Here is a 19,931-nt window from a genome sequence, read left to right on the forward strand (position 1 = left end):
CATCTCTGGTCCAATCTAACACTGCCCTGTCTGCGCCGGCGCCCCCCTTCCCCCCACCCCCGCTGGTCCCCCTTCCAGGAATCTCATCCTGACTTAGTGCTATGTCCCCTCAGTTCCCATCATCCTGGTTCCCTCCTTCTCTATAGTATACTTTCTATACAATCCCTTCGTTTTCTTTTTCTTTCTTGTTTTTCTCTCCCCCCCCCCAGTCTCCTGTCTTTTCCCCATTTAGGGTCAGTGTTTTAAAGCTATCCCCCCTTGAGGGCTCTCCTTTGCCTTTCTAGAAAGGCAGACTAGGGGGAGATGGGAGGAGATGAGAGGGAGAGAAAGATAGGAAGTGGAGGAAACCCAGGGCTTGAGGCATTGAACTCCTATGCTAGCGGGTAGCCCAGGCCCACGCGGCTTTGAGACGTGCCACCTTTGCTGGTCTGGCCCAGGGACCAGCTGGCAGCTGTTTGTCAAAACTCTCCCAGGGAAGTGAATTAATTGTCTTAGGGGGATAGGGGGATGGGTCTGCTTTCTGTGTGTCACTGAGGTACCCCTGTGGTCCCTGACATACTCTCTCCTTGGGGGGGGGGGGGGGGGCTTCTGCAGTAAGACCTACGGCAATGTCCTGGTGCTAGATGGAGTCATACAGTGCACAGAGAGGGATGAATTCTCATACCAGGAGATGATTGCCAACCTGCCCCTCTGCAGCCATCCCAGCCCACGAAAGGTAATGGACCAGTGTGCATGAGGCCTTTTGGGGGGTGGGGAGTGAGGCTATCATTTACTCTCAATGGAGTTAATAGGAAAAGGACTGAATCTGGACTCCAGAGGACCAGGGCTTCAATTTCTTGGAATGGATTAGACTAGATTATGTCTGAAGTTCCTTCCAGCTCTGACAGTCTGTGATTCTGTGATCTTATAAACTTCTCACCAGCCAGCTCTGGGTGGTTTTGAACTTATTAGGGAGAGCATAAAAGCGAGGTTTACAATCTATCGTAAGATACCCCCTGGAACTCAGCAGTTTGCCCAGGACCTAACCGGTCTCTGGGGCCACTCACCCTGTACTTCAGGCAGAAGAGAAAGGCCAACATCTAGAAGAGATTCAGGGTGCTGAGAGTCTGAGCTCCTAGGCCCTCTCACGGAGACCCTCCTGATGAACTTGGGGGGGGGCCCTTTACGGTAGAGTGGAAAGAGGCGCTCTGTTCCCTACTTTTCAGAATACTCTTTCCAGATCTACATCTGGATCTGGAGGGAAAGGAGAGTTTAGCCTCTTGGTGGAGTCAGGTCTGGATCCTTATCAGGGAATGACAGGTCATAGGTCATTGTTCTAGAGCTAGAAGGAATCTCAGAGATCATCTACTTGTTTGACAGATGAGGAAACTGAGAGGTTTAAGTGACTTGCCTCGTGTCCTACAGGTAGGAAGCAGCAGGGCCACGGTCTGAATTTGCCCATTTCTCACTCAGCAGGCACTGTGGGATAGTCCTGGTCTTTTCATTCACCTGGGTTTTTTTGTCTGTCCTGGCTCAAGATTTGGCTTCCTTCTGAGCTGGATGGGATTTGAGTGGCCCCATCTCGGCCAATCCATGCCTGGCCACCAAGTAATGTCCCAGCCTCTGCTTGTATGGGGGAGAAAATGCTGACTTGGAAATTAGTGAGCCAACTCCTAGTTCAAATCTTGGCCCTGCTGCTTAACTACCTGTGTGATGTTGGGCTAATTACTTAACCTCTCTGGGTTCATCTTGTTGAAAATGAAATGGGCCCAACCTGATGGCTTTGTGGCCCTTTTCAGCTAAGAAGGGAGAACCCGAGGCATCAGATTCCACTTTGGGGAATTTGACTCCTAGCACTAAGCTTAAATTGGTGTCTGCAGTCTACTTCTGCTCCTGCTCTCTGGAGTCCAAAGAGGTCAAGAGAAATTCCTCTTCCCTATAACAGCCCTTCCCAAATCCTTGAAGGTGGTTCTGGTGCCTCCCACAGTCCTCTTTCGAGGATCCATGGCCCCAGTCCCTATCACATGGCACAGTCTGTCATTTCCCTTCAGTAGCTTAATTAATGCTTGTGATCACTTTCCTCTGAGTGTCACCAATGTCCTTCCTTCCGAGGGTGTGGTGCCCAGAAATGAAAGCCCTACTTCAGCCCTGTCAGGCCAGGGCACAGGGGACACTCGCCTCCTTGTGTTCTGCCTCCTAAAGCAGCTGGAGATCATGGTCTTTTTTTTTTGTTTGAGGGGAGGGGCGGGGTGCTGCCCATCAAACCAGCCTCCTCCTTGCCTTGTTCAGAGCTCCAGGGTCACTAGAAGAAGCATTTTCATCCTCTGTCCATGTGGGACTGTTCTTGAAGATCAAGAAAGATTATATTGAGACCAGTGAGAGAGAACGTGGAGAGATGGAGGTGGGGGCTATGGCAGGCCTGTCAGTCAGCAAGCATCTCTTTATTATGTATTTACTTGTGTGCCTGTGTCAAGTGCTGGGAATACAAAGATAAGGAGAAAGCAAGACAGACCCTGGCCTCAAGGAGCTCACCTTCTAACATAAAAGGAAGCTGGGGGCAGGGGGCAAGCCTGAAGAAGGTTTGAGAGCTACAGCACCTTCCAACTCCACCCCAAGGCCACGCTGCCATGGCTGCAGAGAGGGAGGCCAACTGCCAAACTAGAGCCACTAGTAAGAAGGGAAACGTTGGGCTGTCCCCCATGTTCCCTGGGGCCTGACTGCAGGCATGGTGCACTGAGCCTGGGGTCAGGAGATCAGGGTCACACCTTCCTCCCACCCTTTTACACTGAGTCTCAGGAGGGGAAACGGACTTCCACAAGGGGCTACAAAGCTGGCTATTTGTACTGAGGAGCACCAGCTAAGATCAAGACTTCCAGGTAGTTGGATGTTACCTCAGACAAAAATCACTCACCCTCCTCTCTGGGCCTTATTTTCTTCCCCTGTAAAATGAACGGGGTTGGACTTCCCAGAACCTGAGAGCTGGAAGGGCCACATGAAAGGAATCCCCACTCAGCAGGGGCACAGACTGAGACCTGGAAGGGACCTTAGAGGCCGTTGTATCACCTCCTTGGCTTTTGGGTTTTTTTTTTTTCAATGATCAAATCTCTTTCCTCCCACTTCCTTGAAGGAAAAAAGAAAAGCTGAGCCCTAGTCACAAATAAGCCTAGTCAAGCAAAACAGATTTTGTCCTGGCCATGTCTGAGAAATGTTGTCTCAGTCTGCAGCCTTGTGTCCACTCCCCCTCTATCGGGCACACATGAGAAAACTGAAATTCACGGGTAGGAAGTGGTGGAAATAGGGGCAGGATGGGGAACAGACGCCCGCTTGTCTCCCAGGCCAGTTGAATCCATGGGAGGATGCTTTGGCCTGCTCGGTCCCATAATCCTGGCAGGGCTCCCACACACCTACTAAGCATCAGCACCCTCGCTGGAGGGGCAGGCTGCTGCTTCTGGGGGCCCCTGACTCATTGCCTCGTAGGGAGGTGAGTCAGTAAAATAAAAGAAGATCCCTGCCCTTTGGAGAGGCCAGGCCCCCCTGAGAGCAGCCATCTCACCCACTCCATTTCCATATGTTCTGGGTGTGGGCTGGGATTGCAGGCTTCTCTGAACCCTTGGGGCCTGGATAGCCAAGGGAGTCAGCCTGTTGAGAGGAGCTAGCCAACACAAGGCACCTGCCCCTTTGGGTACAGCAAGGCTGAATCCCTTCTGTTCCTACAGTAGGGAGTGGGTGGAAGGCTCTTGGCCCACTGAGACACATACTTGTACCCTTCCCCTCCTGTTTTTATGCTTTTCCCACCAGGTGCTAATCATTGGTGGTGGGGATGGGGGTGTCCTTCGAGAAGTGGTGAAGCATCCCTCTGTGGAGTCTGTGGTCCAGTGTGAGATTGACGAGGTAAGTGGTCTTCCTGGAAGAGAAGGGACCAATCACAAATCCATATATCCTCCGTTCTTGGGGGTTCCGAACCACCTTAGCCATAGAACTTCCTCCAAGCCTCTCCCTGGGACCAACAACTTTTCAACCAATCAACAGAGGATGCCAAGAGAAAGAAAGACCAAAATAAATGTCCATTCTAGTAGGGGAGACAAAATAAGACTACTTCAGGAAATGCAAAATCAAGTGTAGCAATATGCTCTGCCTTTTAAGTTCAAGTAATCTTATGATTGGGGCAGCTAGGTGACTCGGTAGTTAGAGGGGCCAGTCCCAGAGTCTGAAAGTGGTGTCATTGTTTGTTTCAGTCCTGTCCTACTCTTCTGACAAATGTGGGGTTTTCTTGGCAAAAATATTGGAGTGGTTTTCCATTTCCTTCTCCAGCTCATTTTACAGATGAGGAAACTGAGGCAAACAGGGTGAAGTGACTTGTCCAGAGTTACGCAGCTAGTAAGTGTCTGAAGTCCCATTTGAACTCCGGTCCTCCTGAGGAGCCACACTTTAAAAAATTAATAATAAAATAAAGTTTTTTCTTTAAACCGCTAAACAATCTTAAGATTACTCAATTCCTTCTTTGTCTGAATAATCAGAGGAACGTCCCTTGTGACCCTTTGTGTTCCTAATTCCTTCTGGAGCAGAGGTATTGAGTTTGTTTACCTTCCTTGATGCATTTTCCCCCAGACCTTTTACACATTTGCCAAAAAGGGAAATGCCTAAACTTTTTCAGAGAAGTGTATTTCTTAATATTTTTCAGCTGAACTAGAAGGGTTTTTTTTTTTTGGTACTCTCCAAAGTCCAAGGTAATTTGGGGTGTCTGTGGAGCCAGCAGCCAGGAAGGATAGTGGTCGTGGAGACTGAACAATGTGCTGCCTACAAGGCTGTGTTGGAAAAGGCAGATCCAAAACTGGCTTCCACCTGGTCGCTGCCCTCAGGAAGCTAAGAGTCTGGGGGTGCTAATGACTGATACCCCCTACTTTAAAGCTTGCAAAGGGTTTTTATCTCCTTTGATCCTTGCCACTACCCTTCGTGGATTATTGACACTGGGATTCTTGTACCCCTTGAGGCCAGGTAGCTTAGAGAGATTTGCTCAGGGACACCCAACTAATAACCATGAGAGGTAAGGCATCTGCTCTCCCATCCCCCGACCTCTCTCCCAGGTCTAAGATTGGAGCAAAGAGAAGTGACTTGCCCAGGTTGGGGTGGGGGCAGCTTGAATTTGGGCTTCTGAATTCCCTGAGGTTTTCCCTCCCAAGAAACCAGCTTGGCTAGATCCTTGGTGCCTCCGGAGTTGGGGAAAGATGAGTCAGCTCCAGTTCCTTCTAATCCTGGGCCGGGCCTAAGCTGGAACCTCTAGCCCCAGATGGAGCTAGATGCCGGCTGATCGATGAGCCCAGCCCGATGCTGGGTGGGCAGAGAGCAGACGAACAGTCTGCTTACTATTTCTTCTGCCTTGGGTTTGAGAACTGGAACCATGCTGGGGCTTAGGGTCAGAAGCCCTGCTTTCCCACCTGGTCCCATTTCTTCCCAGCTCAGTATCTCAGCTCTCTGGGCATTCCAGACCCCACCCCCACCCCAGGCTGTTCTCCAGGCCCAGAATGTTCTTGGCCTTCTGAGATCTCCCACTCCTCTCAGTGGCTCCAACAAGCTTATATTCACTAGAGGCAACCAGGAGTCCTAGTGTCCAACTTGGAATCAGAAAGAGCTGAGTTCCAATCCTGCCTCACACACTGACAAAATAACTTCACCTGCCTGTGCCTCCATTTCCTCATCTATAAAATGGGGATGATAGCAGCTGCCTTAGGGTTTTTATGAAGATCCAAGGAGATGATGTAATCTTTAAAACCCCACAGAAGTGTTGAGAGCTGTTACAAGGACTACTTTGCTGGGTCTGTGTATGCTTATACATGTACACAGCTCCCCCCACCCCCAGAATGTCAGTTCCTTGTGGGCAGGGAATGGTTCACGTGGATCTTTGGATCCTGCAGAGCCTGGCCCATAGTAAGCAGAGAATCAATGCTAATCCAGCTTCCTTCTCCTTTCCCCTTCCCCCCTTCCCAGGTGTGAGTTCTCCTTCCTCAGAAGTCACTTTCTGCTTATTTTCTGCTTGGTACATGTGTGTACACATACAGCAGCATGTCTGCTGGGGGGGCTTCCTCTTTCACTGGGGTCCTGGGATTCCTATCACTTGGCACAGGATTGGCTTGATCAGTGCTTGCGGATTGGAATCCTTGGAGGTGGTTCTGAGGGGGGGCGGGGACCCCGAGCCCCGGAGGGCACTGAGTCCCTGCCCTGTGTCTCAGGATGTGATTCAGGTCTCCAAGAAGTACTTGCCGGGCATGGCCGTGGGCTACTCCAGCCCGAAGCTGACCTTGCACGTCAGAGACGGATTTGAATTCATGCAGCAAAACCAGGACGCCTTTGACGTCATCATCACTGACTCCTCGGACCCCATGGGTGAGCAGAGGCGGGCCTCGTTCCTCTTCCCCCCCGCCCTGGGAGCTTGTCCAGGGATGGTGATAGCCCAGTTTTTCCCCTCCCACTGGGCTCCTTATAGCCCCGGGGAGGAGCAGAAGTAGTCAGGGTGATCCCTGGCTGAGAGCTTGGCCCTGTTTTGCAGATGGGGAAGCTGAGGCCCAGAGAAACATTCCCACGTGGTGTCCTGTTCTTGGCTTTTCTCAGGAGGGTGCCGTTGGCCCCTCTTGCCTCCCTCTCCCCCTTTCCCCAACCTCAGGCCAGGGCAGACTTCCCCATCCCTCTTTGCCTCCGTGGTGAGAGGAGGGTGTGAAGCCTTGGCTAGCCAGGGTCCCAGAGTGCACCCCTTGTCTCTCCATCTCTGTGGCTTCTCTCCTCTGCTCAGGTCCTGCCGAGAGTTTGTTCAAAGAGTCTTATTACCAGCTGATGAAGACAGCATTGAAAGATGATGGGATCCTCTGCTGTCAGGGTGAGTTCTGGGAGAGGGCTGGCCCCGGGTCACTCCACAAAAACCTCACTAGCTGTGGGCAAGGTTAATGTTCAGTACAGTGGGCAGGGTGCTGGCCTTGGAATCAGGAAGACCTGTGTTCAGATTCTACCTCGGGCACTTAGTAGCCATGTGCCTCAGTTTCCCCTATGTAAAATGAGGGGGTTAGACTCTATGGGTCCTTCCAGCTCTAGACCTGGGATCCCTAGGGAAGTCCCAGTGTTGGGGGGGGGGGGAGCACTGGTGGGATAGATGTAGTCCCAGTGTGGCCTGGGTGAGCTCTCTCCCTGACCAGGTGACATCTCCTCCCCCCACTTTTCCCCATCACCAGATGACCCCTCCTTCCCCACCATCCCCTCCTCTCCTCCCACCCCCAGGGGAGCCCATCTCACTTCCCCACCACCACCCCCCAGGTGAGTGCCAATGGTTGCATCTGGACCTAATCAAGGAGATGCGTCACTTCTGCAAGTCTCTGTTCCCTGTTGTGGAATATGCCTACTGCACCATCCCCACCTACCCCAGTGGCCAGATTGGCTTCATGCTCTGCAGCAAGACCCCGGTGAGCCCCAAGGCACCTCTCTTTCCTCCCGCCTTCCCAGGGTCTCATCAGGTCAGCCAGTAGGGCAGAGGATGCAAGGAGAGAGTGGGAGAAGAAAGCCTGCTGTCCTTGGGGCCTGGGTAGAGAAAGGCCATGTAGTTCAGTGGAGAGAACAAGGGGCATGGGAATCCATCACTAACCAGCTGGATGACTGTGGATGAGTTACCCTCTTTCTCTGGGCCTCAGCTAGGAATCTGGACAGAGAACTTAATGTGCCAGAAGACCATGGGATCCAGCTGGGTTGGAACTTGGCCCAGAATCCTGTATGATTTTGAGTAAATTGCTTTAAACTCTCATCTCCTCTATAAAACAAGGCGGTTGGGCAGGCAACCTGGTTCTGGCCCTCCCTGTTCTCATCCTTGACATTCTCTGGACACAGATCATCCCCAGAATCCTTTGGTTCTTAACATCTTCCTCCCACCCCCTCCTCACTCCTGTCTCACCTCCTCACCTTTGTCTCCCATTGCCTTCCCAATTATCTCAAATTCCTTAGCCCACCAGAGCTATATACACCCTCCACTCTGGAACCCACTTCCATAATACCTGGGAGACACTGATTTTCTCAGTTTCCTCATCTCCAAAAATTAAGGGACTGGCTTAGCCATTCAGTCTGTGGCCCTTCTCTGATATGCCCAAGTATCTGGTCTCAGTTTTCTCAGAATGTAAAGGGCTGGACTAGGCTGTGTGAGTTCCTGAACACCCTTGTTCTCTGTCCCTCACTCAGAGTACTAATTTCCGGGAACCTGTGCAGCAGCTGACCCAGGAACAAGTAGAGAAAATGAACCTCAAATACTACAACTCAGACATCCACCGTGCGGCCTTTGTGCTGCCCGAGTTTGCCCGCAAGGTAATAACTGGGGAGCCCAGTAACAGGGTCTGAGTTCAAATTCTGGGCTGGACAGGTGCTCTTTCAAGTACCTTCTAGCTACAAATTAGAGTTGCTGGGCCTCAGCAGGAAAGATGGAAAAAGTACCCACCTCCTTCCCCCAGGGTCCCTTCTGACCCTCTGTTTCTCCACCCCTCCACCTTTTGACCCTCCTTGCCCTCTTCCTCCAGGCCCTGAGCGATGTGTGAGGAGACCAGTATGCCCACCTCGGCCTCTCCCAGGGACTTCAAGCCTCAAGCGCCCATTCCAGGATGCCCCTCTTCTTGCTCTGAGGGTATCGACTGGCACTCGGCACCCCCTCCCAACTGAGGATCTGCCCCTCGCCAGCCATTTCGCCCGTTAACCAAGTGTTACCGAACCCAGGACATGATCGAGGGGCTCCCCGTGCCATGCTCTGCTGGGCGGGTGGGGGGAGAGTACAAGATGTCTGTCTGTCTGTCTCTGTCTCTGTCCAGTCTGGTCAATTAGCGTCTCTTAATATTGATCATCTGTGTACAGAACGATCCTTCTCACCTCTAACAAGCCCCTTCACCAAACAGTGTATTTATAACTGAGTGGCTTGTCGGTGTCTCTGTTTCGGATACTCGGGCTTTCCCTCAAACAGTTTTCCATGAAGTTTCCGCCAAGACTGATGACTGGAGGCTTTCCCCTTCCCTTGGCAGTCGAGGCTAGGTAGGGGATGACCTCGATAAAGTCTTGAGACCTCTGAATGAAGGATGTGCTTGGCTTCAATGACCCTCCAGTTCTGTGACCTCCTCTGGTTTTTCCTCAGTTCCTCATCTGTCAGAATGAGGGAATCGAGCTAGATCTCTGAACATGCCTTCCAGATGAAGGCCTGTGATCCTGGGATTGGGCCCAATCTGGCGCTAATTCTAACGGACCCTATTTAAACAGCCCTTTCCAGAGAGCAAGGCTCCTAAAGGAGCAGTGACTTGCCCAAAATCATACAAGGAAGGTAGGAATTAATGCTTGAAGTCTGAGCATGTACATTGTGTAAGCTCTCTAGAGGCTGGAGCTTTCTTCCGAGGATCCCAGGTAGAGGAGATTGAGGCTTACTAGAAAGAAAGTAATTCCCTTGAGAGCAGGGACTCATTTAGTCATTTGCTAGATGCTTGTAGTAGAGGGTACAAAGAAGGCAACCCCAGCCCTCAGGGTTTACATTCTTACCGTAAGGGGTGTATCAGGCAGGAGGGGCCAAACATAAAGGCTCTTGGGGCTCAGACAGGAGAGAGATGGGCTGATCCTGCCCAATAAGGCTTCATGGAGGCTTAAGCTTGACATTGACTTCTGAGACCTGCTCTCAGGGCCTGCTGCCAGAGCAAAGAAAAGAAAGGGGTGTTAGGGCTGCCAGGTCAGGGTGGATATGTGGAATTGGGAAGGGTGAAACCAGGGCAACTGCTGTTGGGGAATCTGATTTAGTGTCAGAGGCAATCTAACCCATTCTGCAGATAACTGTAACAAATGTCCCCCGGGGTTCCTGACCCAGAGTCTCCTCTACTGCATGCCCAGTGAGTGGTTAGCTAACCTCTGCTTAAAGACCTCTCAAGGGATTGGGGGGCGTGGAGGGGAGAGGATTCCATTTACATCACTAGTTCGATGTCCTGCCCAAACCATTTCCACATATGTTCCTTGTTCTTCCCTTGGTGACCAAGCAGTACAAGTGATTCCTCATTCATGACAGCCTTCCAACGATGTGAAGACCACTATTAAGTTCCCCTCTGAACCTTCTCCTCTCCAGCTTACATATTCCCAGTTTCTTGTTTGACAAGGTTAACTGTCTATTTTGTGCCAAGCAATTTGAGGCTCTGGAAATACAGACAAAAATAAAGACAATCTCTCCCCCCAAGGAGCCGATTTTCTTATTAGGCAGGATCTCGATACTATACAATAATAAACCCCGAGACTTGTTAGGTGAGAGAAGAGAAGGCTTGTGAATAAGTGAGTGTGACATGATCTTGATCTGTATTTGAAGGTCTGTAACAGAAAATGAGTTTTGTTCTGCTGGACTCCACTGGCCAGAACCTGAAGCAATGGGGAGAAGGGTAAATTTTGGCTTTAAGGACAAACCCTGAAAGTGGAAATCAGAATGTATGACTGCTTGGGTGTGTTGTAGGAGGGATTCTTGCCTTAGGTATGGGTTGTATCAAGTGACCTTTTGGATCCTTTTCTAGACTTATGCTCCTGTTCTTGATTTTGACACAACCCCATCTCAGGCCTTGAGAGTTTACAAATTGGATCTGGGGCAAGAAAGTCATCCTAAATCAGCCTTTCTCTCTCCGTGGTGCTGAACCGGGACTTTCCGCCCTTCCTAGGCAGCTAGCTCCACACTGGGAAGTTTGGAATTTCGGGTGTTCTGGAGTCTCATTCAGGCTGGATCCGTGCCTTCCTCTCAATTTTCTTGTTCCTCAACCCTGCTGAGGGAAGCCCAGTGATTCTAAGGAAATGAGAGGGTTCAGGTCTGGACAGTGAGTGAGGGTCCAAGGAACCTATTCAGGTGGGATGTACAGGGAAGAAGTTATACTGGGAAGTAGGCACCTTAGTTCAGAGCCCAAGTTCCCTCTGGAGAAGATGAGTGAGTCCAGGTCACCCAGGCAGGAGTAAAGTGTTCTTGGCAATTAAGTGAGAATGACCAAGTTGCTCCTGCCTATGTGAAGGATGGAGTTTGGGAAGGAAGCAAGAGATTTGAGGGCAAGAGAGGGGCTAACGCCTCTCAGAAGAAAGATCAGAGAAACAGGTGGGGAAGACTATGGTCAGTCATGAGGGAGGGGGGATGGGGATGGGTGCTGGGGGTCAAAATCTAATCCACCCTTTTCTCCATCTTCCTACTTCAGATTAGCTGGGGTGAGGGCCAGAGGGGCAGTATCAGTGGCTCAGCTTCAAGAGGATTGGGGGAGCAACCCACTGGGGTCTGGCTAAAGAGGGAGGGTCTAAGTGCCCCCAGTGCTGGTGGGGTTGCAAGATTTCAACTCTCCACCCTGCTGGAGAAATTCAGCAGGTCAGGGAGCAAAGGATTAACCATAGGTGGTGGTGATGGCATCTGGGAGCTGAGTTCTGGCTGCTTGGCTTCTGGCAAAATAACAAGAGGAATTAGGGAGTCACAGAAGGAGAAAGCCAGTTCTTGTTTCCATAAGGACAAGGAAACCAGGCAGATTCCCAACCTACACTGCTAGGGGCAGCCCAGAACTGTGATGGGGAATTTTACATTATAGGAGGGAGAAAGAGAATTCAGGAGTCCGGGTCCTTAGCCCCTCATTCCGCTGAGCAGGGACCTTAACATATCTCAATGCCTAGTCCCCAAGCCTATCTAGAAGGTCTTAGAGTCCTTGGCTCCTGAGGTAGTGGGAGGAGGAGTTTATACTTCCTAGGATAAGCATCCTTGAGATAACCAACTGCTCCTGGCTGGGGGACGTGCTCTATTCCTGGCTCTCCAGTTTTGATAGCTTGGGCTTGTAGGGAATGAATAAAAAAGAAGGGTCACCTGTGTAAAGAGGGTTATTGTGTAGGCACATTTCAGGAAAAGCCTGTAAAGACTTGTACTAACTGATGCAAAGTGAAATGAGCAAAACCAGGAAAACATTCTACACAGTGTCAGCAATACTGTGCAATGATCAACTATGAATGATTCAGTTCTCAGCAACACAATGATCCAAGACAAATATAAAGGACTTAACAAAAGAAAATGCTATCCACTCCAGATAAAGAAATGGTGGACTCTGAATAAAGATTGAAGCATATTTTTTTCACTTATTTTATTCTTTTTCATGGTTTTTTCCTTCTGTTTTTTTCCACAACTGTGACTAATATGGAAATATGTTTTACATGATAGCACATGCATAACCTGTATCAAATTGCCTACCATTTTTGGAAGAGGGGAGGAGAGGGAGAGAGAAAAAAAAATTTGGAACTCAAAATCTTGTAAAAATGAGTGCTAAAAATTGTCTTGACATGTAATTGGGAAAAGACCACAATACTATTTTAAAAAAGAGGGCTGTTATGTGACTCAAAGGAAGGCAGAGTAGGGCATCTCTAACCTCTTCTCCCTCTACCCTGGTCCAAAGGAGACATTAATTCCTGTCAGGAGGAGAAAAAGGAAGCTGGGACCCACTGTGTTCTCCTTAGAGAAAGGGGGTACCAGACTAGGAGCATATCTCTCTGCTCCCTTAAATATTATTCATCTAAAGGATATGATCAGGCTCAATCAAACCTGTCATCATTATTGGGGAAGGAGTACCCCAAGCTCTATATCCAAGGTTTGACCCCTTCCTCACCTAATACCAGTTCCACAGTGAATGCACATAGTGAATAGCTTAGAAGCCTATTTATCCAAATCATAGCAAAACAAATAAGAGAAGGGATTTATGGAATATATGCCAGATGATACAAAATGAAGGAGTTTTCCCATTAAGATGGAGATAAGTTGGCTAAGCCATTGGCTCAGAGCTCTGCCTCAGTCTCTCTTATTGTAGACTGGACAATTTTAATCTCCACAGAAGCATAGACAACAAATCAATACCAATAATAAACATATTTCAAATGCTTTAGCATCCAAATTAAGAACCATTATCTAAGCTGCCAGAAGATTTAGTAACATAGTGATGAAAGGAGGCCTTATCCTCTCAGTTTTGGATACATCTAGCAAAGATAAATAATGGGGAAAATATGGAACTGGACAAAATTCTGGAGAAATTAGATTTAGAAGATACATAGTGTCTTCTAAATGAGACTGCAAAAGAATTGTACATATTACTCAGTATCACATGGAACTTTTACAAAAATTGACCACATACCAGGGGATAGAGATAATAAATGTAAAAAGGTAGAAATGGGTAATACACCCTTTATAGAACATAACTCAATAAAAATGATAATGATTTAGGGACCACAAACAAAAGACACTGACCCAAATGGAGACAACAATGAAATCTTAAATAATGTGGTTAAAAGAACAAATCATAGAAAAAATAGTTAATTATATGAAATAAAAGTCTAATAATGAACTAACATACCAAACTATCTGGGATACAGCTAAAATAATATTCAAAGGAAGAATAATTTTCCTATTAACAAAATAGAAAAAGAAAATATTAATGAAAAGAAAGCCAACAAATAAACAAATATAAAATAATCACAAAAGGGGAGATACTAAATATTAGAGGAGAAATAGTTTAATTTGGAAAAGATTTATAAGATGGATACACCTTTAGCAAAGTTGATTAAAGAGATGGGATTAGGAAATCAAATCAATAAAATAGGAAATGAGCAAGGTAAAATCACAATAAAACCAGAAGAAATGAAAAATAATCATCAGAACGCATTACACACAATTACATGTGAACAAAATCAGGAACACAAAAGAAATAGAGGAATGCCTTTGAAAATACAAAATACCCAAACTATCAGAAAACCAGATAGAGATCTTAAATAACCTAGTCTCAGAAAAGGAAATAGATCTAGCTACAAATAAACTACCATAGAAAAAAGCTCCCAGTCCTGATGGACTCAGAAGAATTCTATCAAACTTTTAAAGAACAGCTAGCACTCATACTTCACAAATTATTCTCAAAAAACTGAGAAGAAAACACCCTAACATAATGTTTTTATGATGCAATTATAGCCCTAATAACTAAAGCAGGAAAAGATAAATCACACAAAGAAAACTATAGACTAAGATCATTAATTAAATTGACTCAAATTTTTTAAACAAAATTATATCAAACACATTTAGTCAAGAAGTCATTCATAGTTGATTATGATGGTTCAATATTAGGAGGAAAATAATATCATCAATCATATTAAAACCCAAAACATCTAAACCACATGATCATCTCAATACATGCAAGAAAAAGTCTTTGACAAAGTACAGTACTTTTTAGTACTAAACACTCTACAAAATATAGGCATAGAGGGACCTTTTTTAATATCATAAAAGGCATCTATCTAAAGGCAAAAATAAGCATCTTATACAATAAATATACACTAGAAACTTTCCCAGTAAGTATAGGAGTGAATCAAGGATGCCAACTCTCCTTATTATTATTTGATATAGTTTTAGAAATGCTAGCAGTAGCAATAAGACAAGAGGAAGAAATCAAAAGGCATGAAGATAGATTAAATTACCTATTTGCTGATAATATAATGGTATACTTGGGAAATCCTAGGTAATCAGCAAAGATGCTAATTGAGACAATTAATAGCTTCAGTAAAGGTACAGGTTACAAAATAAAACCTTAAAAATCAACAAAATTGGGACAACTAGTTGGTGCAGTGAATAGAGCACCAGCCCTGGAGTTAAGAGGACCTGAGTTAAAATTCAACCTCAGACACTTAACACAAGCCACGTGCTCTTGGGCAAGTCACTTAACCCCAATTGCCCTGCCTTCCCCCTCCAAAAAAACAAAACAAAAAACAACAGGGGCGGCTAGGTAGCACAGCGAGTAAGAGCACTGGCTCCAGTGTCGGGATGACCTGGGGATCAAATCCGGGCTCAGATACTCAGCACCACACCCAGAAATAACTGGCCGAGTAACCTTGAGCAAGTTACTTAACCCCGATTGCTTTAAAAAACAACAAAATTTCTTTATAATAATAATAATAAAACACAAGAAGTAATAACATAAATAGAATCTCATTCTAAATAACTACAAAATGCATAAAATACCTGGGAATTGACCACAGAAAAGACTGATCAAGATTTAATTACAAAGTTCTTAAAGAAATAAAGAACCAACTAAGTGACTGGAGGAATATTCAATGTTCATGGCTGGGCTGTGCCAGTATGATTAAAAAAGATGACACTACCAAAGTTGTTTTATAATTTTAATCCTATATCAATCAAAATACCAATGATGCTTTATAGAACTTGATGAAAAAAAATAAAATTCATTTGGAAACACAAAAGATCTAGAATATCAAGGGAAAGGATGAAAAGAAGGACAAAGAGAGAATAGCCTCCAAACTTCAAACTACAATGTAAAGCAGGAGTCATCAAAACCATCTGGGTTTGGATAAAAAATAGAGATAGATCATTGAAATAGATTAGACAAGGGAAAATCAAGAAATGATGGAACTCAGTAACTCAGTGTTTGTCTAGGATCACACCATTAGAAAGTGTCTGATTGTAGGGTTTGAACTCAAGTCTCCCTGACTCCAAGACCTTTCGCGCATTGAGCCACATAAAATAAGATTAGAATAGAATTAAAAAGGTAGCATTTAGTAGCTTTTATTATTCTTATTTTATAGATGAGGAAAATGAAGCAGACAAAGGTTAAGGGACCAGTCCTAGGTCACAAAGCTATTAAATATCTGAGGCAAGGTTCCAACCCAGGTCTTCCTAACTCTAAAACCTGCACTCAATCCATTGTACGTGCCACTTAAACTTTGGAAGAAGTGGTTCAAATCTTAAACTCTGTGCCTCGCTCTCTCAATTGCAAAATGTGGGGATTGGATTTCAGGTCACTTCCAACTCTAAACCGGGGATCCTATAAACCTTTCTGCCTTTGAAGGGATAGAGTACCAGGAATATGACTGGTGTAGATGACGGACAGGAACTGGGGCTGATGGTCTCAGGGAGGTTTGTGCCCCCTCGTGTCCTTCCCATTGCTTGGCCAGGGTTTGGGAAGAGCTGATCCTGAGAATGTTTTTGGAGCATCTGAAGGAGGATGGCCTCAGGGAGGCTCCCCAAGACTCCCTCAGAAGAGAAGCAAACTCCATCCAGTTCCCTCCTTCCTCCGGGCTCTGAAAAATCTTCTGGAAAAGTTCACCTTCCACTAGTTGCTCCATGTAACTCCCAGTCTCCCCAGTTCCCCAGGCTCCAGGTCTCCCTGATCATCACCCCAGCTTGTTGTATCTGTCTTATTCATGGCTTTAAGGCAAATTGGTCTCTCATATGAAAGGCAAATTGGTTCAATGAACAGAGCACTGACCTTAGGTAAGTCACAATCTCCCTGGGCCTCAGTTTACTCAATTATAAAATGTAGGCATCAGACTGAAGAGATGGCCCCTGAGACCCCTTCCAGCTCTGAATCTATGTTCCTACATTCACTTTAAATATAACCTTCCCATCCTTCAACAAACCAACATCCGTCCATGTCCTTTGGCCTGGAAAAAACTGCATGTAGCGAGTTTTGTGCTGAAAAATAAAGTGTCTGTGAGTCAAGGCTTCAGTTGATCATGTGCTTTGAGATCTTCTCTTAGTAAAAGAGCCAAGGGTAGAGGAGAGGAGATAAAGAGTTCTGTTCACATCTTGGTCTCTGCTGATGATAAATGGAAGATACAATCTGCCCCAATATGCAGGCAGCAGACATAGAACCACAATGACAACCACAGAAATACCCAGACACACAGAGACACACACTTCCCATACCACCACTCCTATGGCTAAATCCCCTGGGCCTTCTACAGTACCATACAGTACCAGCACCCTCTCCTAAGGCTGTGGTTAGTTCTGAGGAAGCTGAAGGGAGGAAAGAAGTAGGAAGCAAATTGGGTTTGGAACTTGGTGGGATGGCATGTCTTCCAGTCCTAAGTGATGCGAAATGATGAGGGTAACTAACTTAGGCTCACTGACAGGCTGGGTTTGCCCTCTGTAGAGATAGTCAGTGATTTAGAACATAGAATTTCAAAGCTGGCAGGAACCATAGAGTATAGAATGTCAGAGTTGGGAGAGATCTTAGAACATAGAATGACTTAGAACATAGAATGTCAGGGCTAGAGGGGTCCTTAGAACATAAGACTATCTGACAAACCTGAATGTCTTCTTAGAACATAGAATATCAGGATTGGGAGGGGTCTTAAAGAATGTCCTAGAGCTTAGAATGTCAGAGCTGGAAGACCTTAGAATATAGACAGTCCAAGCTAGATCACTCCTTAGAACAAGACTGTCAGAGCTTAGAACAGAGAACAGGCCCTTAGAACAGAGAATGTCAAAGCTGGGGAGGCCTTAGAACACAGAAAGTCAAGGCTGGGTGGGCCCTTAGAACACAGGGTGTAAGAGCTGGAAGGGGCCTTAAAACACAGAATATTAGAGTTTGGAGAGACTTTAGAACATGGAATGTCACAGCCAGGACCTTAGAACACAGAAAGTCAGGGCTGGGAAGGATTGTAGAACACAGAATGTCAGAGCTGGGAGGAGCCTTAGGGCAGACTGTCAGAACAAAGAGAGATCTTAAAACATGGAATGACTTAGAACATTGAATGTTAGGGATGGAGGAGCCCTTAGAACACAGATTGCTGGTGCTGGGAAGGGCCTTAGAACAAAGACTGGTTTAGAATTTAGAATGTCAAGGCTGGAAGGACCATTAGAACATAGACTGCCAGAGTTAGAGATGCCAGACAAGTGGCCCATGGGCTGATCCACAACACTCTTGAGTGCGACCTGAACTAGATTAAAATATAACTGGGAAATACTTAACAGAATAAATTAAGATATAATTAAACAGAGCTAACATTACATTTGAAAACTAAGTCACTCTGTGGCCTGCAGGCCCCTATATATGGATCAAAGGGCTTTGTTTCATTTTGAGTTTGGCACCACCACCCTTGAACATAGAACGTCTGAGCTGAAAGGAATCTTGGAGACCATGGAGTTTGACTCCACCATTTTGTAGGTAAGAAAACACTGCCAGAAAGTTTCCCTTCCTCTTTCTTCTTCCTTACTTACTAAACCACCAAGATGCTCTGAGCTCTCTGGGAGAAAAAGAGGAAGGAAGAACCCTGGTCCTTAGAAGTCAGTTCCATCTAATAGGGAAGGTGGGCCAGACCCTAAATTCCCTCTGAGCAATGCCAGATTTGGTGGGAAGATATAAGTGAGTACCCAGAGCCAGGTCAGACTAGCCTGGGGCAGGCCCAGGAACACTAGCCGGAGGGATCTGAGTGGGCGGCCGTGTCCCCATCACCCACCCATTCTCTCGGCTCCCACTTCACAGAATTAAAGGAATGAATGAAAAAACATTTGTTAAGCACATACCATGTGCTAAACTCTGTGTGCTAAGCATGGAGATGCAAATATTAAATTCCAATTGGGAGAGGAATGTCAGCCAAGAGGCACTTTGGTCCATGGGGAGTGAGGTCATTGGGGAATAGACTGACACAACCCATCCAGAGTTGATTTGATCATGGTTCACAGTTTTTAAACTGGTTTGGGTTGGTTTGGAGAGAGGTACGGGTTTCCTCTAGGGCTAGTAAGACAGTTGTGGAGGTGATGGTGGAGGGAAAGTGAAACATGGAGCCTCAGCCTGGATTTATTCAAACTGTGGCAGAGAGAAAGTCACTAATCAGATCAGTGAGGTCCCAGGAAAGAAGTCTCTTCCAGGTTTGGTCTCTGTGTGTTGGTGGGAATTCCATATTTTTCTAAGGTTTTCAAGCTCATGAAACACTTCACACAAGTAAACTAGTTGGGGTCTCACAACTGGTAGAGTCGGGGGGTTCTTATGCTCATTTTATCTGAGAAATCTGTGACTGACGGAGGTTAAATAATACAACAGAAGAACTTTGGAATGGGGAGTCACAAGATATAGGTCTAACCTAAAGGACTGGAAACCCACTTTAGACTCTCATTAGCTCTATGACCTTGGGCAGATCACTTCTCCTGGCTTTGGTTTCCTCGATTTAAAAAAATCCTATGATTCTGTGATGCAGAATAAGGAAGATCCAGATTCGAATCTCACCACATGTTGTATGAGCCAGATTAAGGCATTTAAATGTTTCTGAACCTCAGTTTCCCCATCTGCAAAGTGGGAGTGATAACTTTAACCTTGGGTTATGTGAAATTGATAGCCTTCTGCACAAACAAAATTATTGTATCGACTATAAGGAAGAAGTCAAATAAAGATTTGTTATTACATATATCACACACACATTTCTTTCTATCTATCTTTCTCTATGTCTCTATGTCTCTATCTATCTGTCTATCTATCTATCTATCTATCTATCTATCTATCTATCTATCTATCTATCTATCTATCTATCTATCTACCTACCTACCTACCTACCTAGCTGCCTACACACACACACACATTTTTATTGACTGTCCCCCATACCTAGAATTCTCTCCCTCTTCATCTCCTGCCTCCTGACTTCCTTAGCTACTTTCAAGTTTTAGCTAAAATTTCACTTTCTGCAAGAAGTCCTCCCTGGTCCCTGACAACAACAATAACAACAACTACCACCACCACCACCACCACTACTACTACTACCACTACCACTACTTCTACTACCACTACTGCTGCTGCTGCTACTACAAAACAATAACAATTATAATTTTTTTAAATCTTAAACTAATATAATATTTTATGGTTTACATAGTACTTTACAAATATTATATCATCTGGTTCTCACAACAACCCTGGGAGATTGGCATTTTTCAAAAGAAAGTAAAAAAAATATGCTTCAATCTGCTTTCAGATTCCATCAGCTCTTTTTTTTGGAGATGGATAGCATTTTCCATCATAAGACCTTCCGAACTGTCTTAGATCAGGGGTGAGGAACCTGCAGCCTCAAGGCTACATATGGCTCCCTAAGTTGAGACCACAGGTTCCCCACCCCTGTATTAGATCATTGTATTGCTTAGAATAGCTAAGTCATTC

At 46.0% G+C, this 19,931-nt stretch overlaps 1 protein-coding gene across 1 annotated transcript in view; it reads left to right on the forward strand.

Moving 5' to 3' along the window:
• Positions 1–10,195, forward strand: part of SRM (spermidine synthase) — a 10,744-nt gene extending 549 nt beyond the window's left edge. Inside the window, exons 2-8 of the mRNA XM_069079231.1 lie at positions 595–715; positions 3,778–3,870; positions 6,207–6,360; positions 6,764–6,847; positions 7,279–7,424; positions 8,188–8,310; positions 8,520–10,195. Of these exons, the coding sequence (XP_068935332.1) occupies positions 595–715; positions 3,778–3,870; positions 6,207–6,360; positions 6,764–6,847; positions 7,279–7,424; positions 8,188–8,310; positions 8,520–8,537 (739 nt within the window). The 3' untranslated portion in view covers positions 8,538–10,195. The remainder of the gene's footprint in view (positions 1–594; positions 716–3,777; positions 3,871–6,206; positions 6,361–6,763; positions 6,848–7,278; positions 7,425–8,187; positions 8,311–8,519) is intronic.
• Positions 10,196–19,931: the final 9,736 nt, after the last annotated feature.

Source organism: Petaurus breviceps, unplaced genomic scaffold (assembly GCF_028583685.1).
Source record: "Petaurus breviceps papuanus isolate PSGF00001 unplaced genomic scaffold, PetGlider_PUasm1.0 91041, whole genome shotgun sequence".
Lineage (NCBI taxonomy): Eukaryota > Metazoa > Chordata > Mammalia > Diprotodontia > Petauridae > Petaurus > Petaurus breviceps.